The sequence below is a fragment of the Somniosus microcephalus genome, chromosome 9 (genome assembly GCF_052327205.1).
Source record: "Somniosus microcephalus isolate GS21.2 chromosome 9, FLI_Smic_1.0, whole genome shotgun sequence".
Lineage (NCBI taxonomy): Eukaryota > Metazoa > Chordata > Chondrichthyes > Squaliformes > Somniosidae > Somniosus > Somniosus microcephalus.
In genome coordinates, this window is record NC_140995.1 from 45263259 (window position 1) to 45286688 (window position 23430).

At 44.9% G+C, this 23430-nt stretch overlaps 1 protein-coding gene across 11 annotated transcripts in view; it reads right to left on the reverse strand.

Moving 5' to 3' along the window:
• The window catches only part of LOC147112361 (protein eyes shut homolog), a 2879641-nt gene that overhangs the window by 1612382 nt on the left and 1243829 nt on the right, over positions 1 to 23430 (reverse strand). For all 11 annotated transcript variants that reach the window (XM_085996555.1, XM_085996552.1, XM_085996547.1 and 8 more), the window contains one exon: positions 5685 to 5878. In XM_085996555.1, coding sequence (XP_085852681.1) covers positions 5685 to 5878 — 194 coding nt within the window. The remainder of the gene's footprint in view (positions 1 to 5684; positions 5879 to 23430) is intronic.

The following is a 23430-nucleotide window of genomic DNA, read 5'->3' on the forward strand; positions in this document are numbered from 1 at the left end:
TGCTGGAAACACTCAGCAGGCCAGGCAACATCCGTGGAGAGAGAAACAAAGTTAATGCTTTAGGTCGGAGACCCGAAGAAGGTGTCTTTGTGTCATCTCTCCACGGTTGCTGCCTGGTCTGCTGAGTGTTGCCAGCATTTTCTGTTGTTATTCCTAGTTTATGTAATATCGCCTCGTAATTTAACCCTTGGAGTCCAGGTATCATTCTAGTAAATCCACACTGCACTCCCTCCAAGGTCAATGTAGCCTTCCTAATGTGTGGTACCCAGAACTGAACACAGTACTCCAGGTGTAGTCTAACCAGGGCTATGTGTAGTTGTGGCATGACTTCTACCCCCTTGTATTCTAGTCCTCTAGATATAAAGGCCAGCATTCCATTAGCCTTTTTGATTATTTTTTGTACCTGTCCATGACATTTTAATGATCTATGTACTTGGACCCTTAAGTCTTTTTGGACCACCACTGCTTCTAGTTTTTCATCATTTTGAAAGTACCCTGCTCTATCCTTTTTAGATCCAAAGTGGATGACCTCTCGCTTGACTATATTGAAATCAATTTGCCACAGTTTTGCCCATTCACTTAATCTATTAATATCTCTTTGTAATTTCATGCTTCCATCTACACTGCTTACAATGCCGCCTATCTTTGTGTCATCAGTAAATCTGGATATGTGGCTCTCTATCTCATCATCTAAGTCATTAATAAATACAGTAAATATATCCTAATATAATTGTAAATGTTTTTTGTGTTGATTTTGATGTCCCTTACAAGTTTCTTTTCAAACTCCATTTTTGTAGCTCTTACTATCTGTTTTGTCACCCTTTGCTGTTCTTTGTATCTCTCCCATTTGCCAGGATTTGTGCTATTTTTTTGCATTCTTGTAAGCTTTTTCTTTTAGTTTTATGTTGTCCTTTAGCTCTTTAATCGTCCATGGCTGGTTTTTTGGTAGTGGAGTACTTGCCCCTCAGGGGTATAAACTGGTGCTGTATTATGTTAAATTAGTTTTTGAACACCTCCCACTGATCTTCTGTCGCTTTACACATTAACAAATTTGTCCTGTTCACTGGACAATCTCTGTCTCATCCTGTTGAAGTCGGCCTTACCTAAATCTAGAATCTTAGCTGGATTTTGCCAGCCCTGGGGAGGCGGGTTTGGAGGCGTGACCTTTGTTTCTTCCTGCAGGCTTCAATCGAGAGTCTCGCACCTCGGCAGTAGAGATGACTGACGGCCGTTGCATTCTCCAATGCAGCAACCATCTAATTTCTACAAAAGAAAGAAGTTTGATGAGGTCTTGAATTCAAGAATTCATCAAACTACAGAGAATGTCAGTGTTTGACAGCTTCACAGAGCTGTCAAACGATGGCAATTCACCTGTCAAAAATTTTTGACAGATGAAACGTCATAAGTTGACGTTCTCTGTAACCGGCTTTCCCTTAATTGGCCTGCTAAGCCCGCTGGGCGGGCTTAACAAGGTCAATCAAGGGAAAATAGCGTGGGTTGGCCAGAAGTTGATGGAGGCGGGACTGAAACCCAACAAGTGGGAGTCCCGCCTCCAAAAGCTCCCCATTGGAAAAATCTAGCCCTGAGTAGCAGCTCCTAAGTCCACCATGCTATAATCCTAAATATAAAATGAGACTTAATTGTGGCACATATCAGTGATCCTCGAAGATTTTCACATGGTGAAAGGCTGATGGATGGAATCAAACTCCTAATAAACCAAACCTGAGGGAATGTATTCAGCAAACATTTTTCTCCCCCTCCATCCTGTGTGGCTGTCACATCTGGCACTGCGTATACCAGACTGGCAAACATAGAATTACATAGAATATACAACACAGAAACAGTCCATTCGGCCCAACCAGTCCATGCCGGCGTTTATGCTCCAGTCGAGTCGCAACATTTCTTTTTCTGGCATTTCTGACTAATGGCTAAGAATTGCTAATTGGTGCATTAAGAGTGATGTGTATTTGTGCTTGTAAAACAGTGCAAGGCACGGCACAAGCAATGATTCAGAAGCTTTTGCAGGTTGACTAAAATGGCTTTCAGCAAACCTCCTGAATTCTACTGTAAAAATTTTCTTAAAGATCTGCAAAGGTATTATGATTTTGGGCAAAGGTGCCTTAACATGAGTCAATCGATAGTAGGGATTATCTCACGATACATTTTTTCCCAGCTTGTTAATATTCGATTGTCTGGAAAGTGGGCATGCAGGGGAAGGGGCACTCAGGGGGAGGGGCGTGTAGGGGGAGGGGCGTGTAGGTGAGGGGCGTGTAGGGGAGGGGTGTGCAGGTGAGGAGGGGCACACAAGGGGAGGGGTGTGCACTGGGAGGAGATGGGGAGGGGTGTGCACTGGGAGGGGCGCTCGAAGAGAGGGGCGTGCAGGGGAGGGGCATGCAGGGGAGGGATGCACAAGGGGAGGGGTGCACAAAGGGAGGGGCATGCAGGGGCAGGGGCACGCAGGGGGTGGGGTGCGCAGGGTGAGGGGCGCTACTTGGTATGCCTGTTCATGTGGTTGCAGAGACCACGTGAAATTGGTGTGCAGCCAGCACTATACATGGGTTTTGGAGGTGTTGTCCAGGTGGCGAGTTGCTGAGGTGCATCTTGTAGATGGTACACATTGCAGCCACCATGCGCCAGGGGTGAAGGGGTGAATATTTAAGATGTTGGATGGGAAGCCAATTAAGCGGACTGCTTTGTCCTGGATGCTGTCGAGCTTTTTGTGTGTTGTTGCAGCTGCACTCATTCAGGCAGGTGAAGAGTATTCGATCGCACTCCTGACTTGTGCCTTGTAGGTGGTGGTAGGCACTGCGAATGGCCTCAGCATCTGTGGGTTAGGAGGGATAGAGTTGGCACTCCTGATCGTTATCTGGTGATCTCTACTGAAGGTGTGTCAGTATGGACATCAGGTAAGGGCAGCATCAGTTTTAATAGTAATGCCTGTCTGTTGGAATAGCCTGCTCGCATTATCATGGCTCACACTTAGATGAAGTACTTGTATTTCAAAGAATTACACAGAATTTACAGCACAGAAACAGGCCCTTCGAACCAGCTGGTCTATACTGGTATTTATGCTCCACACAAGCATCCTCCCATCCCTCTTCATCTAACCTTATCAGCATATCCTTCTATTCCTTCCTCCCTCATGTACTTATCTAGTTTCCCCTTAAATGCAGCTATTTGCTTCAACTACCTCTTTCGGTAGCAAGTTCCACATTCTAAGCACTCTCTGGGTAAAGTTTTTCCTGAATTCCCTATTAGGTTTATTGGTGACTGTCTTATATTTATGGCCCCTAGTTTTGATCTCCCCCCACAAGTGGAAACAAGTACCAGCACTTGAGTGCCCTCAACTCAGCCAAGAGTCTAGAGAGGAAAAGAGGGGACTAACGTGCAACGAAAACAGGAAGAGAAACAAATCCAACAGTCATGGGGAGGTCTATTTATCTTTTAACATTCTTCTCCTAACTAGTTCTGCTGATTTCTTTGAATATCTCTGTAAGTCAACACTGATGACATTATTGCTAGAAGGAGTTATCGGGTCTGGCAGTGTGAGGAAAGGGAACACCGCTAGTTTCAACTGTGTGTGTGTGTGCATGTGAGTTAATTTTCAGCACCGCCTCGAGCTCAGTAACTGCTCCAAAGGTTCTCCCCAGTGATATCATTAGCAGTAAATGTTTCAACCACTTCCACGCCCGACATTATTCCGCTCAAAGATAAGCAAAAGAATGTTACAGCTAATAATGGCCCAGAAATTCGGGTCGGGGGCTTCCCGCGGGTGCAAGCCCCCGACCTGCACTTACCTAGCGCGCCGGCCATTGTGCTGTGGGCCCGCGTGGGATTCCGATCCTGGGCCTCCTCCAACTGTTGGCGCGCAGTTCTTGTGTATCCCAGGGGCGCAGTTAGTTCGAGGCGTCCCCTGGGATCACGTGGGCCATGGAGAGCCAATGGTAGCAGGGAATGCTTCATTCATAAGTTTGACAGGAAGAGCTGTCAAACCTATAAATACTATAAGTCCCAAAACATCACTAAAACTTCAAATAAATTTATTTTAAAAATCACATTTTTAAAATAACTATAAATTACATGAAATAACTATTTTAAACAATAATTTAAATTTTTGAAAAAAATAATTACATTTTCTAACTGGGCTAAAAATAAACTTACCTTTCTTTAAAGTATTTAAAAATAATAAACCTGTGGAAAAAATGTTTTAATTTTAATTAATTCACCACTTACCTTGTTAAAAGCAGGCCTAGCGCCTGCTTTTAAAAAGTGTAACTGCTGGAGAATTACCCTCCCGGAGAAACCTGCAAAAAAAACATAAGTTCGATGCGCACGCACTGCTTCTCTGGCGCACGCGTTCCACCTGTCAACCCCTTCTTTCAGGGTAACGGAAGTGCCGGTTTCCCGCGCATGCGCAGTGCATGCATGAAACCGGCACTTTCGTTGGGCCTACGCGTGAGTACCCAATGCGTACTCACGCGTTGGGACCCGAATTTCTGGGCCATTATTTCTTTTGAAACTGCTGTGATATTGAAAGAAAATGCACCAGTGAGGGTCTGTCCTTTTATTTTTGGCGTCTTGGTTTGAATTCAGCCCTGACTGACAAGATACAACTTTATTTCTCTTGTGTTGGCTTGTAACCTAGGCTGACAAATGAAACGTCCTCTCTTTTGTACTGGCTGCGAGGCTCTTGAATGATTTGTGCTTGGGTAAACTAAATTCCTGAAAGTCTGACATGTTCCATTCTCCCGCACTGGTAGTCCTGATGTTAATGAGTATTAGAATTCACACAAAGAAATACAGTTAACAACTTCACATTGATTGCAATACTTGTTTGTTAATCGGAAATCACTTATTCTGCTCTATCATTAGCTGGACATCATTTTATATTTTATAGGAGCTGGAAATAGCCTTAAAAGTAAACAGCTCTTAGCCAAAAACAACAATTTGCATTTATATAGTGTTTTTAACGTCCAAATGCGCTTCACAGAGGCATAATCAAACAAAACTGGATGCCGAGCCAAAGGACGAAATATTAGGAAGGGTCAAGGAAGTGGGCTTTAAGCAGGGTCTTAAAGGAAGAGTGAGTTGGCGAGGTAGGAAGGTTTAGGGAGGAAGCTCCAGAGAATAGGACCGAGAAGGCTTAAGGCATGGCCTCCAGTTGCTTGCCGAAGGGGGGAGGGGATGTAGAAGAGGCCAGAGTTAGAGGAATGCAGAGTTCTGGGGAGTTGTAGGAATGGAGGAGGTTACAAAGATGGGGCAGGGTGAGGCTTTGAAGGGATTTAAACATGAAAATTAGAATTTTAAATTGGAGGCTTTGGGTGATCAGGAGCCAATGTAGGTCAGCAAGTACAAAAAGGAAATATTCGCAAGGCTATGGGGAAAGAATAGGGGAATGGGACTAATTGGATAGCTCTTTCACAGGCACGATGAGCCAAATGGCCTTCTGCTGTGCTATATGATTCTATGAGGACAGGGGCGATGGGTGAGTGGGACTTGGTGCAGTATAGAATACAGGCTGCAGAGTTTTGGATGAGCTGAAGTTGATGGAGGTTGGGGGATGGAAGGCTGGTCAGGATACTCTGGAAGTGTCAAAGGCTCAAGTGGCCTGTGATTAATTTAAAGAATTTAATCCCGAGTTATCATTTCTATTTTTTCCCCCTTGCAAGATGAACCACACTTACGTTTATTCCATCAAGGCAAGAGCCACCATTCAAGCAAGGCTCTGAAGAGCACTCATCCACATTGGTCTCACAGTTGTGTCCAATGAACCCAGCTGGACAATCGCAGGCATATCCTGGCATTGTGTTCTGACACACTCCTCCATTGAGACACGGCAGCAAATCACAGGACCCCACCATCTCCTCACAAAAGGGCCCTTTAAAAGACAGTATCACAATTAATTTAAGAGCAGAAATTAAAAGCTTAGTATCACAGTTAGATTCGTAATACTTTTGTCAATTTTATATCAGCTTTTTTTCTTTCATAACAATCAGTTTCCCCGGACAATATCAAATGAGAGGAGGATAGTTCAGTTTGAAATTCAGGTGCCCTGCATTGGATCAATATAAAAAGCACTTTCATGCAAGAATAAATGTCTCCATTAACTGAGTGATACATTAACTGTAAGATACACACTCCCATCGCATGGGCAAATCATGCCTGCTCTGCTTGGTTTATTACAAGTGTGCAGGAATGTTTTAATAATGATAACATTTTTGCTCATGAAGAATTTAGTCACTAGCTTCAGGTGCACAGTGGTGACCCTTTAAGGTTCAAACAGTAATGTGTGTAACTGAGAGGCCCAAGGAAAATCCTTATTATGTCTCCACATTCTTGTTGCTGCGTACTCGATCATATGTTCTCCAGCACCCCATCTAGTTCATAAATTGTCGTGAGTTGTTATGATCTGGAAAGCACTGCCTGAAAGGGTGGTGGAAGCAGATTCAATAATAACTTTCAATAAATTAGATGCATACTTGAAGGGAAGAGCATTGCAGGGTTCTGAAGCAAGAGCAGGGAAGCGGGACTAACTGGACAGTTCTTTCAAACAGCCGGCACAGGCACGAAGGGCCGAATGATCTCCTTCTATGCTGTATGATTCTATGATTTCTATATGTACATTTTTTAGTGATGTTGGTCGAGGGATCAATACTGGCCAGGACACCAGGGAGAACTTCCCTGTTCTTCTTCGAAATAGTACCATAAGATCTTTACATCCAGCTGAGAGGGCAGATCAGGCCTCAGTTTAACATTTAATTGAAAGATGGCACCTCCGACAGTGCAGCACTCACTCAGTACTGCACTGAAAAGTTAGCCTTGGTTATGAGCTCAAGCCTTTGCAGGGGGGCTTGAACCCACGAACTTCAGACTCAGAGGTGAGAGCACTGCTAACTGAGCCACGCTGACTCCTGACTATAATAAGGAGATAAGAAAACATGGAAGAAGAAACAGATCATTTTTACAAATCAAGTTCAAGTTTACCACAGACCATGTACATGAACATTAATTTTTTTTTTATTCATTGATGGGATGTGGGCGTCGCTGGCTGGCTAGGCCTGCATTTAGTGCCCATCCCTAATTGCCCTTGAGAAGATGGTGGTGAGCCGCCTTCTTGAACCGCTGCAGTCCATATGGTGTAGGTACACCCACAATGCTGTTAGGAAGGGAGTTCCAGGATTTTGGCCCAGCGACAGTGAAGGAACGGCGATACAGGTCCAAGTCAGGATGGTGTGTGGCTTGGAGGGGAACTTGTAGGTGGTGATGTTCCCATGCGTCTGCTGCCCTTGTCCTTCTAAGTGGTAGAGGTCGCAGGTTTGGAAGTTGCTGTTGAAGGAGCTTTGGCGAGTTGCTGCAGTGCATCTTGTAGATGGTACACACTGCAGCCACAGTGCGCCGGTGGTGGAGGGAGTGAATGTTGAAGGTGGTGGATGGAGTGCCAATCAAGCGGGCTGCTTTATCCTGAATGGTGTCGAGCTTCTTGAGTGTTGTGGGAGCTGCACTCATCCAGGCAAGTGGAGAGTATTCCATCACACTCCTGACTTGTGCCTTGTAGATGGTGGAAAGGCTTTGGGGAGTCAGGAGGCGAGACACTCGCTGCAGAATTCCCAGCCTCTGGCCTGCTCTTGTAGCCACAGTATTTATATGGCTGGTCCAGTTCAGTTTCTGATCAATGGTAACCCCCAGGATGTTGATAGTGGGGGATTCAGCGATGGTAATGCCATTGAATGTCAAGGGGAGATGGTTAGAGTCTCGCTTGTTGGAGATGGTCATTGCCTGGCACTTGTATGGTGCGAATGTTACTTGCCACTTGTCAGCCCAAGTCTGAATGTTGTCCAGGTCTTGCTGCATATGGACACGGACTGCGTCAGTGTCTGACGAGTCTCGAATGGTGCTGAACAGTGTGCAATCATCAGCGAACATCCCCACTCACTTCTGACCGTATGATGGAGGGAAGGTCATTGATGAAACAGCTGAAGATGGTTGGGCCTAGGACACTGCCCTGAGGAACTCCTGCAGTGATGTCATGTGATTGAGATGAATGACCTCCAACAACCACAGCCAACTTCCTTTGTGCAAGGTATGATTCCAACCAATGGAGAGTTTTCCCCTTGATTCCCATTGACTTCAGTTTTGCTAGGGCTCCTTGATGCCACACTCGATCAAATGCTGCCTTTATGTCAAGGGCAGTCACTCTCACCTCACCTCTTGAGTTCAGCTCTTTTGTCCATGTTTGGACCAAGGCTGTAATGAGGTCAGGAGCTGAGTGGCCCTGGCGGAACCCAAACTGGGCGTCAGTTAGCAGGTTATTGCTGAGTAAGTGCCGCTTGATAGCACTGTCGAATACACCTTCCATCACTTTGCTGATGATTGAGAGTAGACTGATGGGACGGTAATTGGCCGGGTCGCATTTGTCCTGCTTTTTGTAGACAGGACATACTTGGGCAATTTTCCACATTGCCGGGTAGATGCCAGTGTTGTAGCTGTACTGGAACAGCTTGGCTAGGGGCGCAGCTAGTTCTGGAGCACAAGTCTTCAGTACTATTGCTGGAATGTTGTCAGGGCCCATAGCCTTTGCAGTATCCAGTGTCTTCAGCCGTTTCTTGACATCACGTGGAGTGAATTGAATGAGCTGAAGACTGGCATCTGTGATGCTGGGGACCTCAACACCTGGGGTAACGTTCTGCAAAAATATTCCTTGATGCCCAACAGTCATGCATCCCAAGATCTCCACTTTTTAACCCTGGTTAGCTGCCCTTCATAGACAACACCCTTCTCTCAGCACCATCACACAACCATTGGCCGCAATATTAAAGGAGAGGCTAAGAAACAGGCCAAGTTCTAAAACTTCTTTGAGTGTGATTATTGAAGTTTCAAGGCCTCTAACCATCATTTATGCACATCAGGCACAGCATGTTTAAGAATCTGCAATCAGGGAAGCATTTGAATTTTTGATGTGACGTACTGATGCTATAAAAATGCATTCAAAGAAACAGAAAACACAGAGCAGTCTCAGAGCAGATAAATAAAAATCAAAATTGCTGAAAGTAATATCACAATAAAACACCAGAAAAATTACTGTTTCCTGCTGCGCCTAAAATTCTGGGCTTCACATTGCACAATTATTTTGAACCAGTGTAACTGAAGGAAATTTTCTCCTCAGCATGGGGACGGAGCCATTATAATGAGCCAAGCTACGTGTGGACACAAGGATCGATAGATCGGCGTAAAAGATTGAGGAAATTTGAGCGTAGCGTAATTGTATGCGTAACACACTTGCACCTGGGTTTGCTCAATCTTTTCTGCTGGGTATTTCCAATTACCCCCCAATTACTCCAGGTGCAAATACATAGGAAATTCTGCCACTATTGCTTCAGAGTATTAGCAAAACAACAGCGATGGCAACCTGTACCACAGGGAAGCCCGCTGTCCTGGCAAAGACACGTGTACGCTTTGCCTGCTTCTCTCTGGTCAGAGAGAAGACAATGAACTCCCCTCTTCTGGCATAAAAAGCGTCTATCACCTCTCTTATGCAGCAGTGGATGGCAAACTGGGAGATGTTGCAGATGCCACCTGCTCCAGCCTGGAAGGATCCCGACGCAAAGAAATTCAGGGCCACGGTCACCTTCACAGCCACTGGCAGCACTGTCCTTGCCCTGGTGTGAGGCTGCAGGTCTGGTTGCAAGAGGTGGCAGAGTTCTGTGAGCACCTCCTTCATAAAACACAGACGCCTCACACACTGCTCCTGGCTCAGGCTGAGGTAAGAGAATTGCTCTCGGAAGATCCTAGGTGGGTAAGGCCTCCTGCTGACAGCCCTTCTCCCCCTCCTCCTCCTCCTCCTGTGAGCAGCTTGTCCTCTTCTTTGCTGCCTCTGCTCCTTCTCCCTGTCATGCTGCAGGCCAAGGGGAATGACAACTAGAGCACCCATGACTGGGAGCAAGTGGACTGACCTGAATCCTTGAAGTCAGAAGCAAGGCCTTCTCCACTTGCAACACCACCCCCTGTCACCTCACCAACTTTAAACAACTCTGGAAAGCTGCAGACACTTCCACAAACTTACACAGAGCCAGTAGAAATTAATCAGCAACTCACCTGAGTGTGGTTGATGATCCCTTTACATATCGCTGGTCGGGGGTCCTTGCTGCTGTTGAGCTGTGCAATTTAACACAGGGTGTTTGCTCCAGCATTGAGGAGAAAAATGGCAGCACTGGCATTAAATCAGCGTTACATGCTGATTGATGTCACAATCCGCCTACTCTACATACTTCTGGCGCACAATCCCAGCGCTGACGCTAATACCATCACCAAGATGGCGTCCAGCGCGGCCCACAGAAGAAGTGTGCGCATGCGGCCCAGACGCCATTTTCGCAAATGAATTTTTAGCCCTTTGCCTTGACTATGAATCTGTTGAGCCAGTCAGGTTGAAGTTGTAAACTCTCCAAATGTGAGCCAATATTCCAAACACTCTGCTCATAGCTCAGATAATGGCCCAGATATTCCGATCGCAGGCCTCCCACGGGCGGAGGGCTGCGATCTTGAAAAATCTGCGCCCTTACCTGAGGGCTCCCAGGAGGCACACAATTCCGCTGCTGGGCCTCTCAAACTGCCGGTGCAGGGCCCATGTATCCCAGGGGTGCAGGTAGTTCGCAGCGTCCCTGGGATCACGTGGGCCATGGGGAGCCAATCAAAGAAGTGATTCTCCCTTCATACATTTGACAGGAAGGCCTGTCAAATATATGAATGGAGATCACCCCCAAAACATAGTAAAACTTTAAATATTTTTTTTAATTCACATTTTTAAAATGACTTGAAAGTCCAATAAATTAACTATTTTAAACAAAACTTTAAATTTTTGAAAAAAATAATTAAAGTTTTTTACGGGGCTAAAAATAAACTTACCTTTTTTAAAGTATTTTTAAATGATAAATCAGTGGAAATATTTTTTTAAAAACTTTTTTCAACTCTTATCCCCTGCTTTTACCAGGCACAAGAATTGTAAGTGTTTTCTGCGGGCGGAGGGTCTCCAAAAAGCAGAACTCTCCACCTGCAGAGGCTCTGTTCCAGCACAGCTGGAGGATCTGTCAAGAGCTTTCTTGACAGATCGGAAATGCCAGTTTCCAGCACATGCGCAGTGCATGCCTAAAACCGGCATTTCCGATGTCCCTACAGGGGATCGGAATACCCGGCCCATTGTTTTAATCTACTGTTGATTTAAAATTGAGAAAAACTTAAACCTGATTTCAGATTTTGACCTTCACTCCAAATCATCATTGTGAACCTCTACCTCCTGAATAATCGGTACATGTATGTGATAGTCATGAAAGGTTATTGTCAATTGAGCAGTTGACCTTTCCAATAGTGATAAAACATCTTAGAAACATTTGTTTAAAAGGGACTCTCAAAACATTCTATGTTAGAGATTTATCAGTCTACAACAGTAAAACAAAACACAGCAATCTGTTGGTTTTAAAGCTTTTCAGGAGATAACACCTGCTTGCTGTTATAGCAGTTATTAAGAAATAGAAGTTCAAAGAAAATCCCTATTTTTTTTTTACTGAGGTAATTCATTTTATATTGACCGGAAATAGTAAGGTGATTTGAATAAGGTTTTGGATTTTTTTTAAACTAAGCAGAAGATACTTCATTTTTAACAATTATTTTTGGATGAAAATTGAGTCAAAGATGTTAGAATGGGTGATTTATGTTAAGTACACAGCATCAGTCGAAAACACAATTCCATATCACCCTAATTTTATCTGGCAATGGTAACCAAAAGGCAAACTATCAAACCAATATCTAAAGCAGCTCTTATATCTGTCGACCACACTTTCCTATTGGCGCACTGAAAAAGAAAATGGCCAAGCTCATCACCAGAAATGTAAAATTTCCTTTTCTTTGTTGATATAAAGTCAGAAAAACAGAAAAATACACCAACATCATTGGAATTCTTCATCTGAATCAGGATGTGCAAATTATGGCTTTATTTAATTTACTTTTATTGAGAATGGTACAACTGCAGCATGCCTACTGTTATATTTTTGGCTCTTCACCTCTATCTCAGGCTACTCTCATGTCTTTCAGAGTGTCTACACTTACTCTGCTCCGTAATTATCTTGTGATTGGTTTGCAATCCTGATGGGCTGACAGGAGGGCTTCAGATCCTCACCCGTTGGATCTCCGTCCATAGCAGAAGGCACACATCCAGATTGCCAACATGCGCTCTTAGCTGCTGGCACCATGCACCCACAGTGGGCATAGGTAAAACTACCCACGTGCAGGTTTGGTTACTCAACTTTGAAAGGACACTGATGAATATGGAGAGGGATCAGAGGACAGTAACAACTATAAGTATGATACTCAGAATCAGAACTCAAAACAATTAAGAGAAATTCACAGAGCTCAACTTTCTTTCATTGAAGAGTAGATTATGGAGAATAATCCATGTCTTCAAAGCACTGGGAGATATAAGAACATAAAAACATAAGAAATAGGAGCAGGAGTAGGCCATTCGACCCCTCGAGCCTGCTCCACCATTCAATAAGATCATGGCTGATCTTCTACCTCATCTCCACTTTCCTGCATTAGCCCCATATCCCTTGATTCACTTAATATCGAAAAAATCTATCGCTCTCTGCCTTGAATATACTCAATGACTGAGCCTCCACAGCCCTCTGGGGTAGAGAATTCCAAAGATTCACCACCCTCTGAGTGAAGAAATTTCTCCTCATCTCAGTCCTGAATGGCTGACCCCTTCTTCTGAGACTATGATCCCTGTTTCTAGACTCCCCAGCCAGGGGAAACATCCTCCCAGCATCTCCCTGTCAAACGCTGTAAGAATTTTGTATGTTTCAATGAGATGACCCCTCATTCTTGTAAGATTTGCAAAATTCAACAGATTCCCCAAAACCAAGAAGGGATTTTTGGACTGTCAATAAACCATGTCAGAATGGTATAAGAATATTGGGCCTATCGGGAGATTTAAAAATCAAGGACCCCAGGATTTTGGGTTTTATTTTAAAAGCATGTTCGAGCCTGTGGAATAAAAGGGGGCTGCAACAAAGGAATTGGGATTGGTCTCTGTAAATGGACAGTTTTGAGTATTGGCATTAGCCAAGCTGTCTGGGGACTATCTGGACTGTCTCAGTCATTTTACATAATGACAATAGACCTACGGAAAAGCAGTTCCCGCCCAAAATTACAGAACCATCAAAAGTATACATAATGCAGAACAGAACCATCCAAAGCATACATAATGCAGAACATGCCACCAACCAACAAAAGAACCTTGGGCCCCACAGGAAAAGACAAATGTTACTGCAATTAAGCAAGAGGTTAAACAATCACTTAAACCAAATAAGAATCGATGGGGCCACCCCAAAACCACTTCATGCAATCTTAAACCAATTAAGATAGATGGGACCATCCCAAAACATATTAAACAATTTTGAACCCATCAATGTTAACGAGCCTGCCAAAACTAACAAAGGGACAGAACTGATTTGGCGCACAGATTAGCAGGCCTCAAACAGTATAATTGAGGGCCTGTTTTTACAGTTCAGAGCAGTTCAGTTCGAAGAAGAAGACAAGTTCAACAAATGTGCAGTGTGGTTCCAGAGTTTGGTTCAAGGAGTGCGGGTCCAGTTCGGGTCGAGCGGTTCAAGCAGTTGAGTGAGAGGAGCGTTCAAGGAGCGGAGACGAGTTGAAGAAAAGAGTTTTGCTTCATCATTCATGTCAAGCCAAGTCAGCAAGTTCAGTCCAAGAAGAAGCTCCCTCTGGTAGAAGTAACACACCGTCGGAGACCTCGCGGCAGACCAGGGCCCCACGAAACAAACAACCAAATATTACCAGTAACCGGGTAATATTGGGCCACCGTGACCAACAAAACCCAACTCAGAAGAAAACCGAAGATCCACAAGTTTTTCCACTCTACAATCTATCCAGACTTACCCCTGGGTAAGATTTGACTGAAAAGACTCTAAACCCTACTTCTGACCAAAAGAAATTGGGTACTTACCTGATAGATCCAATATGCACCCTACCGCATCAGCGGACTCGTGAAGACTGATCAGCCATGCAGGTGAAGTCCTCTACCGCGCCCGGGGTATGGCAGGCCCCAACCGACACATCTAGAGAACCCCGAAATCGCGAACTTCTACAACTGCCAAAAAAAGTCGTTTTGGTGAACATTATCCCTGGTCCTCTGGAGCCCAACTTAGCTAGTGAAGTGGGATTGGGAGGGGTGTAGTATTCTGTCTATTGTTATTTTCCCTCGTATATTCCGAAGTGTTCCCCCAATTTAGAGTGTTAAGATTATTGTATTGTGTATTTTCTTTCTCAATAAAGATCTTATTCCTTTCACCAAAATTCAGTTGTCTGCTGCACTTTTTGTCACAACCTCCAAATAAGTCCCAGGTCTAGCACCAAGGGAGTGGGAGTCATTCGAACCGTTCACAAGTCAGAGGTAAAGCTGACCCACACACCACCCCCTACATTCTTCTAAACTCGAGAGAATATAGGCCTAGTCTATTCAATCTCTCCTCATAGGACAATTCCCCCATCCCAGGAATCAGTCTGGTGAACCTTCATTGCACTCCCTCTATGGCAAGTATAAACCTCCTTAGGTAAGGAGACCAAAACTGTACACAATACTCCAGGTGTGGTCTCAGCAGGGCCCTATATAATTGCAGTAAGATGTATTTTCTCATACTCAAATCCTCTTGTAATAAAGGCCAACATACCATTTGCTTTCCGAATTGCTTGCTGTACCTGCACGTTACCTTTCAGTGATTCTTGTACAAGGACACCCAGGTCCCTCTGAACACCAACATGTCCCAATCTCTCACCATTTAAAAATACTCTGCTTTTCTATTTTTCCTACCCGTGTGGATAACTTCACATTTCTCCACATTATATTCCATTTGCCATGTTCTTGCCCACTCACTTAGCCTGTCTATATCCCCTTGAAGCCTCTTTGCATCCTCCTCACAACTTACTTTCTCTCCTAGCCTTGTATCATCAGCAAACTTGGATATATTACATTTGGTCTCCTCATCCAAATCATTGATATAGATTGTGAATAGCTGAGGCCCAAGCACTGATCCTTGCGGTACCCCATTAGTTACAGCCTGCCAACCTGAAAAAGTCCCGTTTACTCCTACTCTCCGCTTTCTCTCCGTTAACAAATTTTCAATCCATGCTAGTATATTACCCCCAATTCCATTAGCCCTAAATTTGTTTAATAACCTCTTGTGTGGCACCTTATCGAATGCCTTCTGAAAATCCAAATAGACCACATCCACTGGTTCCCTCTTATCCATTCTGCTAGTTACAACCTCAAAAAACTCTTAACAGATTCGTCAAACACGATTTTCCTTTCATAAATCCGTGTTGACTCTGCCCAATCCTATTATTATTTTCTAAGTGCCCTGTTACCACGTCCTTAATATTCGATTCTAGCATTTTCTCTACTACTGATATCAGGCTAAATGGTCTGCAGTTCCCCGTTTTCTCTCTCACCCCTTTCTTAAATAGTGGGGTTACATTTGCTACCTTCCAATCCATGAGAACTGTTCTAGAATCTATGGAATTTTGGACGATGACAACCAATGCGTCCACTACGTCTATAGCCACTTCTTTTAAAACCCTAGGATGTCGACCATCAGGTCCAGGGGATTTATCGGCTTTCAGTCCCATTAATTTCTTCAGTACTATTTTTTTACTAATACTAATTTCTTTCAGTTCCTCATTCTCGCTAGACCCTTGGTTCTTCACTATTTGTGGGAGGTTTTTTGCATCTTCTGTGAAGATAGACACAAAGGCCGTGATTTTATCATTGGTGTCAGAATGGTACATGAGAGCTGGTTCCCGGGTTCCAGTCATGATCCTGGCTGCAGCCGCTCTGTCAAAGGGATTTTCCTTTGATTGGCCTTGTTAAGCTCGCCTTGCGGGCTTCCCAGCCAATTAACAGGAAGCGGATCTGATGACGTCATTAGATGATACATTATCAGCCGGTTTCCTTAAAGGGATCACGGCCACATTGAGTTTGACAGCATTGAGGTGCTGTAAACACTGACAAGCACTGCACAAAGGTGGACACTTGCACCCAGGCTCTCAAATGACTCCCTCCATATGCTTACGGAGGGACCCACAGCATGCAGAGAGGTTCTCTTCCCTTCTAAAGGTGGAAGAGACCTCCCCAGGACACCAACACCTGGTAGCACATTACACAGGAGAGCAAAAGCAGGTATCTCATCAGGAGGACCAGGCTGCAGTGGCGCCAACCGTTCAATGATCTCAGTGGATCACGAAACGTTACTGCAAAGCCACACTCAAACTCACCCTGCTGTGCCACTCAACACATCCCCATCACTCTGCCTTCCATACCCTTCTCCTGCACATCCTTACTCACACCAACTTACCTTGCACCTCCACCCAACCCTCTCTATCTACATTATTACTTCCCCATCTCACTAGCCACCCCTCACACTCACCCTCATCCTACTGCCAGCATACCAACTAACAACACACAAGGGTAGGCACTTGAGAGGTTTAGCCAATGTCCATGTGAAGTTTCTGGTAATGTGTTGTCATACAGTGAAATCTATTTTTCCAACATTGCCCCTTATTGGACAGATCTGAGCGCACCTTGAGAAGTGTCTTACTGAGTTCCAGTGGATGTTCAGACACAACTTCCCCCACCCCACTCCCCCCGCTATAGTGGTGAGTGTGCATGGAATTGCTTGGACATTAAAGGGATGCTTCACAGTGCTGGTGTGGGATGGTGTCAACCTGGCGCATCATGTGGCAGCCAGGGTTTACAGCGTCAAGTGAAGTAAATCTGGCCATGGTGATGCCATCGCTGGCCTCCCGGGCAGCAATGCTGTCAGGGGCTGATGCCCTGTGTCCTGTGCAGCATCAGGTGATGGCGGAGTAGTTTGGTGATGTTGTTGGTGTGCCTGGTGATGTTGGTGTTGGGGCTGATTGTGGAAAGATTCAGAGGAACAAGGTCTGATTTTTTCAAGGGCACCGATGTTGCTGCAATAGATGGCAGCTGCAGGTGAGGTGGCACTGGACATACAGTTGCCTCTAAACACTTGCAAGCTAAAGAAATCTCTATATGTAGTACAAATGAAGTAATCAACAGTTTCTGCACTCTGAAACTGACTATCTGCAACATGGCATCCTTTACACCACCTCTGCAGCTGTCATCTTATCAGAAACATCAGAGCAGACTCAAATCATGCCAGGTTGAGCTGGGCTGTTCCCCGAGCCGCGGGTAACCCGTGGGGGAGAACATAAAATTGGAAGGAAGCCTCTAAATAGTATTAAATTAGCTCTTAACAAGCCATTTAACTAGCTCAATTGTATCCCCCACCACTTGGTGTCGGGTCAGTTGTCCGCTGACAGACCCGACACCTGGGAGACTCGCGTGGAGACGGGTTGACAATGGATTTCCTACCCGGTCAATCTTTGCTATTTTGACAGCAGACCCGCCTCCAAACCCACCCTCTGAGCACCGGCGAATTCACGGCCAAAGTATTTGTTTAATTTCTCTGCCATTTCCTTATTCCCCATTATAATTTCTCCTGTCTCAGCCTGTAAGGGACCCACATTTACTTTTGCTAATCTTTTCCTTTTTACATCTCTATAGAAGCTTTTACTGTCTGTTTTTATGTCTCTTGCTAGTTTACTCTCATATTCTATTTTCCCTTTCTTTATCAATTTCTTGGACCTCCTTTGCTGAATTCTAAAATCCTCCCAATCCTCAGGCATACTACTCTTTTAGGCAACATTATAAGCCTCTTCCTTTAATCTAATACTATCTTTAATTTCTCTTGTTAGTCAATGTTGGACCTTTTTCCCATGGTGTTTTTATTCCTTAAGGGAATGTATATTTGTTGCGAATTATGAATTATTTCTTTAAATGTTTGCCATTGTTTTTCTACAGTCATATCTTTTAATCTAGTTTTCCAACCTACCTTAGCCACTCATACCTACATAGTTTGCTTTGTTCAGGTTTAGGACCCTAGTTTTGGACTTATCTAAATCACTCTCAAACTCAACATAAAATTCTATCATATTATGATCACTGCTCCCCAGATGCTCCTTTACTGGAGGTTATTAATTAGCCCTGTCTCATTGCACAGTACTAGATCTAAAATAGCCAATTCCCTCGTAGCTTCCTTGATATACTGATCTAGAAAACTATCTTGAATGCATTCCATGAACTCTTCCTCTGCACTATTTCTGCAAATTTGGTTTGCCCAGTCTATATGAAAGTTTGAGTCCCCCATGATTATTGTATTACCCTTGTTACATGCATCTCTAATTTCCTTATTTATACTCTGCCCGACTCTACAACCACTGTTAGGGGGCCTATAGACTACTCCCACTAGTGTTTTCTGCCCCTTGTTGTTTCTTAGCTCCACCCAAACTGATGCTACATTTTGTTTTTCTAAGCCAAGATCCTTTCTCTCTACTGTCTTTAGTGCCTCCTTTATTATCAGGGCTACCCGTCCCCCTTTTCCATTCTGCCTGTCTCTTCTAAAAGTCAAGTATCCTGGAATATTTAGTTCCCAACCTTGGTCACTCTGCAACCACGACTCTGTAATGGCTTTTAAATCAAACCCATTTATTTCTATCTGCGCTATTAATTCATCTATTTTGTTGCAAATGCTTCATGCATTCAGATATAATACCTTTAGCTTTAACTTTTTTCTATTTATCCCTGATATCACTTTAGTCACTAATGCCCTGTTACCTTTATTAATCTTTCTGTCCGTTCCTGACCCACTCTGATTATCTTTACCCAGATCACTACTCTGCTCTACAGCTTTGAAATTTATCTTACTGCTTTTGAATTTACCCTTTGCTGAATCATCCCAACCCCCTTCATTTGTTTAAAGCCCTATCTACCATCCTAGTTATTCGATTCACCAGGACACTGGTCCCAGTCCGGTTTAAATGGAACCCATCCTCACGGAACAGCTCCCTCTTTCCCCACTACTAGTGCCAGTGCCCGATGAATTGAAACCCCTGCCTCCCACACCACTCTTTGAGCCACGCATTTAACCTTCTAATGTCCCTATGCCAATTTGCACGTGGCTCAGGTAACAATCCAGAGATTATTACCTGTGAGGTTCTGCATTTTAATTTCGACTCTAGCTCTTCAATCTCTCTCAGCAGAACCTCATTCCTAGTTCTACCTATGTCGTTGGTTCCTACATGGACCATGACAACTGGATCCTCCCCCTCCCACTCCAAGTTCTTCTCCAGCCGCGAGCAGGCAGGCAACACAACCTGTGGAACTGCCAGTCGCAGCTGCAGAGAACAGTATCTATCCATCTGACTATACTGTACCCTACCACTACCACGTTCCTTTTCACTCCCTCACTTGAATGGCCTTCTGCACCATGGTGCCATGGTCAGTTTGCTCATCCATCCTGCAGTCCTTGTTCTCATTCCCACAGGTAGCAAGTATCTCATACCTGTTGGTCAAAGTCAAGGGCTGAGGATCCTCCATCACTACATCCTGGGTCCCCATACCTTCCTGACTCGCGGTCACACCCTCCTGTCCCTGACCACTGACGAACTGTAAAGTACTACTTTACTTAAGGGCTGTGACTGCTTCCTGGAACAAAGTGTCCAGGTAACTCTCCCCCTCCCTGATGCCCCGTAATGCCTGCAACTCAGACTCCAGCTCAACAACTCTGAGCCAAAGTTCCTCGAGCTGCAGACACTTACCACAGATATGGTTGCTCGGGATCGCACTGGTCTCCACAAACTCCCACATGCTGCAGTTACAGCACACAGCACCTGCCCTGCCATGTCTATCTAACCTTCTTTATTTATTTGATTGGTTAATTAATTATCATTTTTTTAATCAATTATTTTCGTTTCATTAATTAATTATGTTATCTAGTTTAAGTTACTAATTCAATAAAGTAAAATAATAGCAAGTTACAGTTTCCTAGCTCTGAGTTTAACCCACTTTCCTAGCTTAGAGGCTAAAAAAAACTGTAATACTCACCAACCAATCACCTACCTGCTACCCTATGATGCACTCCCTGATTTTTGTTTTGTTTTGTTTTGAAGGTTCCTCGTGCTGTCCCTCTCTTTATATCGCCACTGCCGCTGCTCTCGCCATTTTATCCCAGGTCCGCTCCTCTCACTGTTCGTGCTGTCCCTCTCTTTATATCGCCACTGCCGCTGCTCTCGCCGTTTTATCCCAGAGCCGCTCCTCTCACTGTTCGTGCTGTCCCTCTCTTTATATCGCCACTGCCGCTGCTCTCGCCATTTTATCCCAGAGCCGCTCCTCTCACTGTCCCTCTCTTTATATCGCCACTGCCGCTGCTCTCGCCATTTTATCCCAGAGCCGCTCCTCTCACTGTTCATGCTGTCCCTCTCTTTATATCGCCACTGCCGCTGCTCTCGCCGTTTTATCCCAGGTCCGCTCCTCTCACCGCTCCTCTCACTGTTCGTGCTGTCCCTCTCTTTATATCGCCACTGCCGCTGCTCTCGCCGTTTTATCCCAGAGCCGCTCCTCTCACTGTTCGTGCTGTCCCTCTCTTTATATCGCCACTGCCGCTGCTCTCGCCATTTTATCCCAGGTCCGCTCCTCTCACTGTTCATGCTGTCCCTCTCTTTATATCGCCACTGCCGCTGCTCTCGCCGTTTTATCCCAGGTCCGCTCCTCTCACTGTTGCTCTCACTGTTCATGCTGTCCCTCTCTTTATTGTGCCGCCACCACCGCTGCTCTCGCCGTTTTATCCCAGATCCGCTCCTCTCACCACTGAAGAAACCGCGAAAGGATGAATGTGCTGGCCTCGGGGGCAGGAGGGATGGCTAGAAATCGGACTCCCTCTTTCTCAACAGCAACAACGTTTAAAATTAAAGCCAGGTTAAAGTACTTCCTTTTTTTCTCCTTGCCCTCCATTAACTGCAGGGACTCAAAATGGCAGCACATCCCCAGTCGATGATGTAGATCTTAAGCAAGCTATTTGACTTGGATTATGAATGGAAAACGAGAGCAAAGAGCTTTAAAATTAACAAGGCTTCCGTTAGAAGTTAGAACATGTTATTTTTCTCCTTAAAGTTGTGGCTATGTAGAGCAAATACAGTTGATGCCATGAAGATTAACTCCTGGGAAAAAAAGCTAAATGTCTTGTGTGGACCAGGATTGGAGATTATAGAGATAAGTATAGAAAGAAAGGACTTGTGTTCATACAACGCCTTATCATGTCCTCAGGGCATCTCAAATTGCTTTGCAACCACCAAGTTACTTTTGAAGCGCAGTCACTTTTGTTATGCCCAGACTGAAATGCATAATGGTCTATAGGGCGCATAGGTTCTTGTCCTCTTGGGACCGAGGTGCCATCTGAAGGGAGCATCTGCCCTGGATTCAATAGTGGAGATTTACAGATGCATAGAGATTTTAGGGCTTTATTTGATTATCTTTGAGGCTTTAAAAGTGCTTGAGCAGAATTTGTTAAAATTATCAAGGGGTTCGATAGGGTAAGTAGAGAAGATAGTTCCTCTTGTGGGGAGCTCAAAAATAGCGGCCATTAATGTAAGATAGTCACCAATAAATCCAATAAGAAATTCAAGAGGAACTTCTTTACTCAGTGGCGAGATTGTGGAACTTGCTACCGCTTGGAGTAGTTGAGGTGAATAGCATAGATGCATTTAAGGGGAAGCTAGATAAACACATGAGGGAGAAAGGAATAGAAGGATATGTTGATAGGGTGAGATGAAGTAAGGTGGGAGGAGGCTCGTGTGGAGCATAAAAACTGGCATAGACTTGTTGGGCTGAATGGCCTGTTTCTGTGCTGTAAATTCTATGTAACTTGCTTACACAAGATTAAATAGTGTTTTTTAGAAGCCAAGATGAAAAGGTAACTAAGATTGTAAAGAGTAGGATAGTAGATAAGGTAAAACAGTACTGATTGGGTGATGGATTTTAGTAGTCAGCAGATTGTGGAGGTAAGCTTACACCAGCGGAGATGTGATGCAGTCTATGATAGGGTAGACTATACCCAATGGCTGCAAAAATACATGGGCCACAATCCCAGCAGTAATGGATTAAGGCTGCTGGTGCCTTCTAGCGCTGACCCCACCGGAGTTTGTGAGGTTACTGGGTGAGCACTACATCTATATGGGGTCATCAGGCACCTGCATAACTTAGGTGCCCAACTGCTCTGTTGCGCCGGAAACTCCAGCACCTTATTGCCATCCAGGGATTGGGGCGATACCTGGGCTCCCGATCACCAGAGACCCGCTGCAGTCTCCTGTCTCATCCCCATTTATAAAGAGGGGCCAATGCTTAAGTGTTTTTTAGAAAAAGAATCTCCCCACCTTAAGGGTTCCAGGCCTCTTCCCCAGCCTTGTCCCCTCCTGTTCCCAGTAAGGCCAACTTCCATTCTTCTGGATGCTGGTGTGCCTCACCTCACTGTACATACTGATCTCTCTGCACCATGGAGTGGGAAAGCCGGGTACCCCAACGTAAGGAGTTCCCACATTTGAGCCTCTGATATGGCTGGCATTGTGAGGGGTGGGTGGAAGCTCCGACCCTTAGAAGGCCGACTGGGATTTCCCAACTGTCAGGAACAGGCGTATCTGGGTCCTAGCCTTTCTCCGGGCCGTTCTGTCAGAGTTACAGCAGGAGTCTGATGGAATGGCCGAGGGAATTGGACCTAAGCGTGTTGAAGTGTCAGGTTTGATTAGGCTGAACATCTTTTCCTTGCTCCGTGTTCTTAATAGGGAGTTGGGCAGAGGAAGGTAGAACTTGTCCTAGCCTTCCTGTAGCTGAATGCAGGATGTAGACAGAAACCTTAACCCTCTGTGGCAGAGGTTATTGACTTATCAACAGACTTCTCATTTAGAAGAGAACCTACACCATGCTGAGTTTTCAAGTTTCTTAAGGTATTTGTCAGCCAAGATCACGCAACTGTCGACATCAACAGAAATGTTCAAGGTGACCTCTGCTGCCAAGATGTTTGTAAATGCTTGAGTTCATGTTGAAAGATATTTGACTATTACTAAATGACTCATTTTCATAACAACTAAGGAAACAGAAATGATGATATAATGCAATTACTGAAGCAACTCATTGGCCTAGAAATTGGGTTTTGGCGCAGCAACGGCTTTAGTGCCGGAAGTTAGTGCCGGAGCTAAGTCGCGCTGGTCGGGCCAAAAATTCACTACTTCTGCGCCCAAACGGCTGCCGGCGCTGCTGAAAGCTGTTAGCGCCTGAAAACTGGCGCTATGCGCTGAATTTCGGCGCTATTCCGGCGCTGCGGCGCCCGCTGCGGTGCGGCAGGTTCGGGAAGTGCAGGCCTCCTCCTTCCCTTAAGGAGGACCTGCCTGCACCCGGCCGCGGCCCGCGATAATCTTATTAAAAATGAGCCCGGCACCTCGGACAAGTGCCGGGCT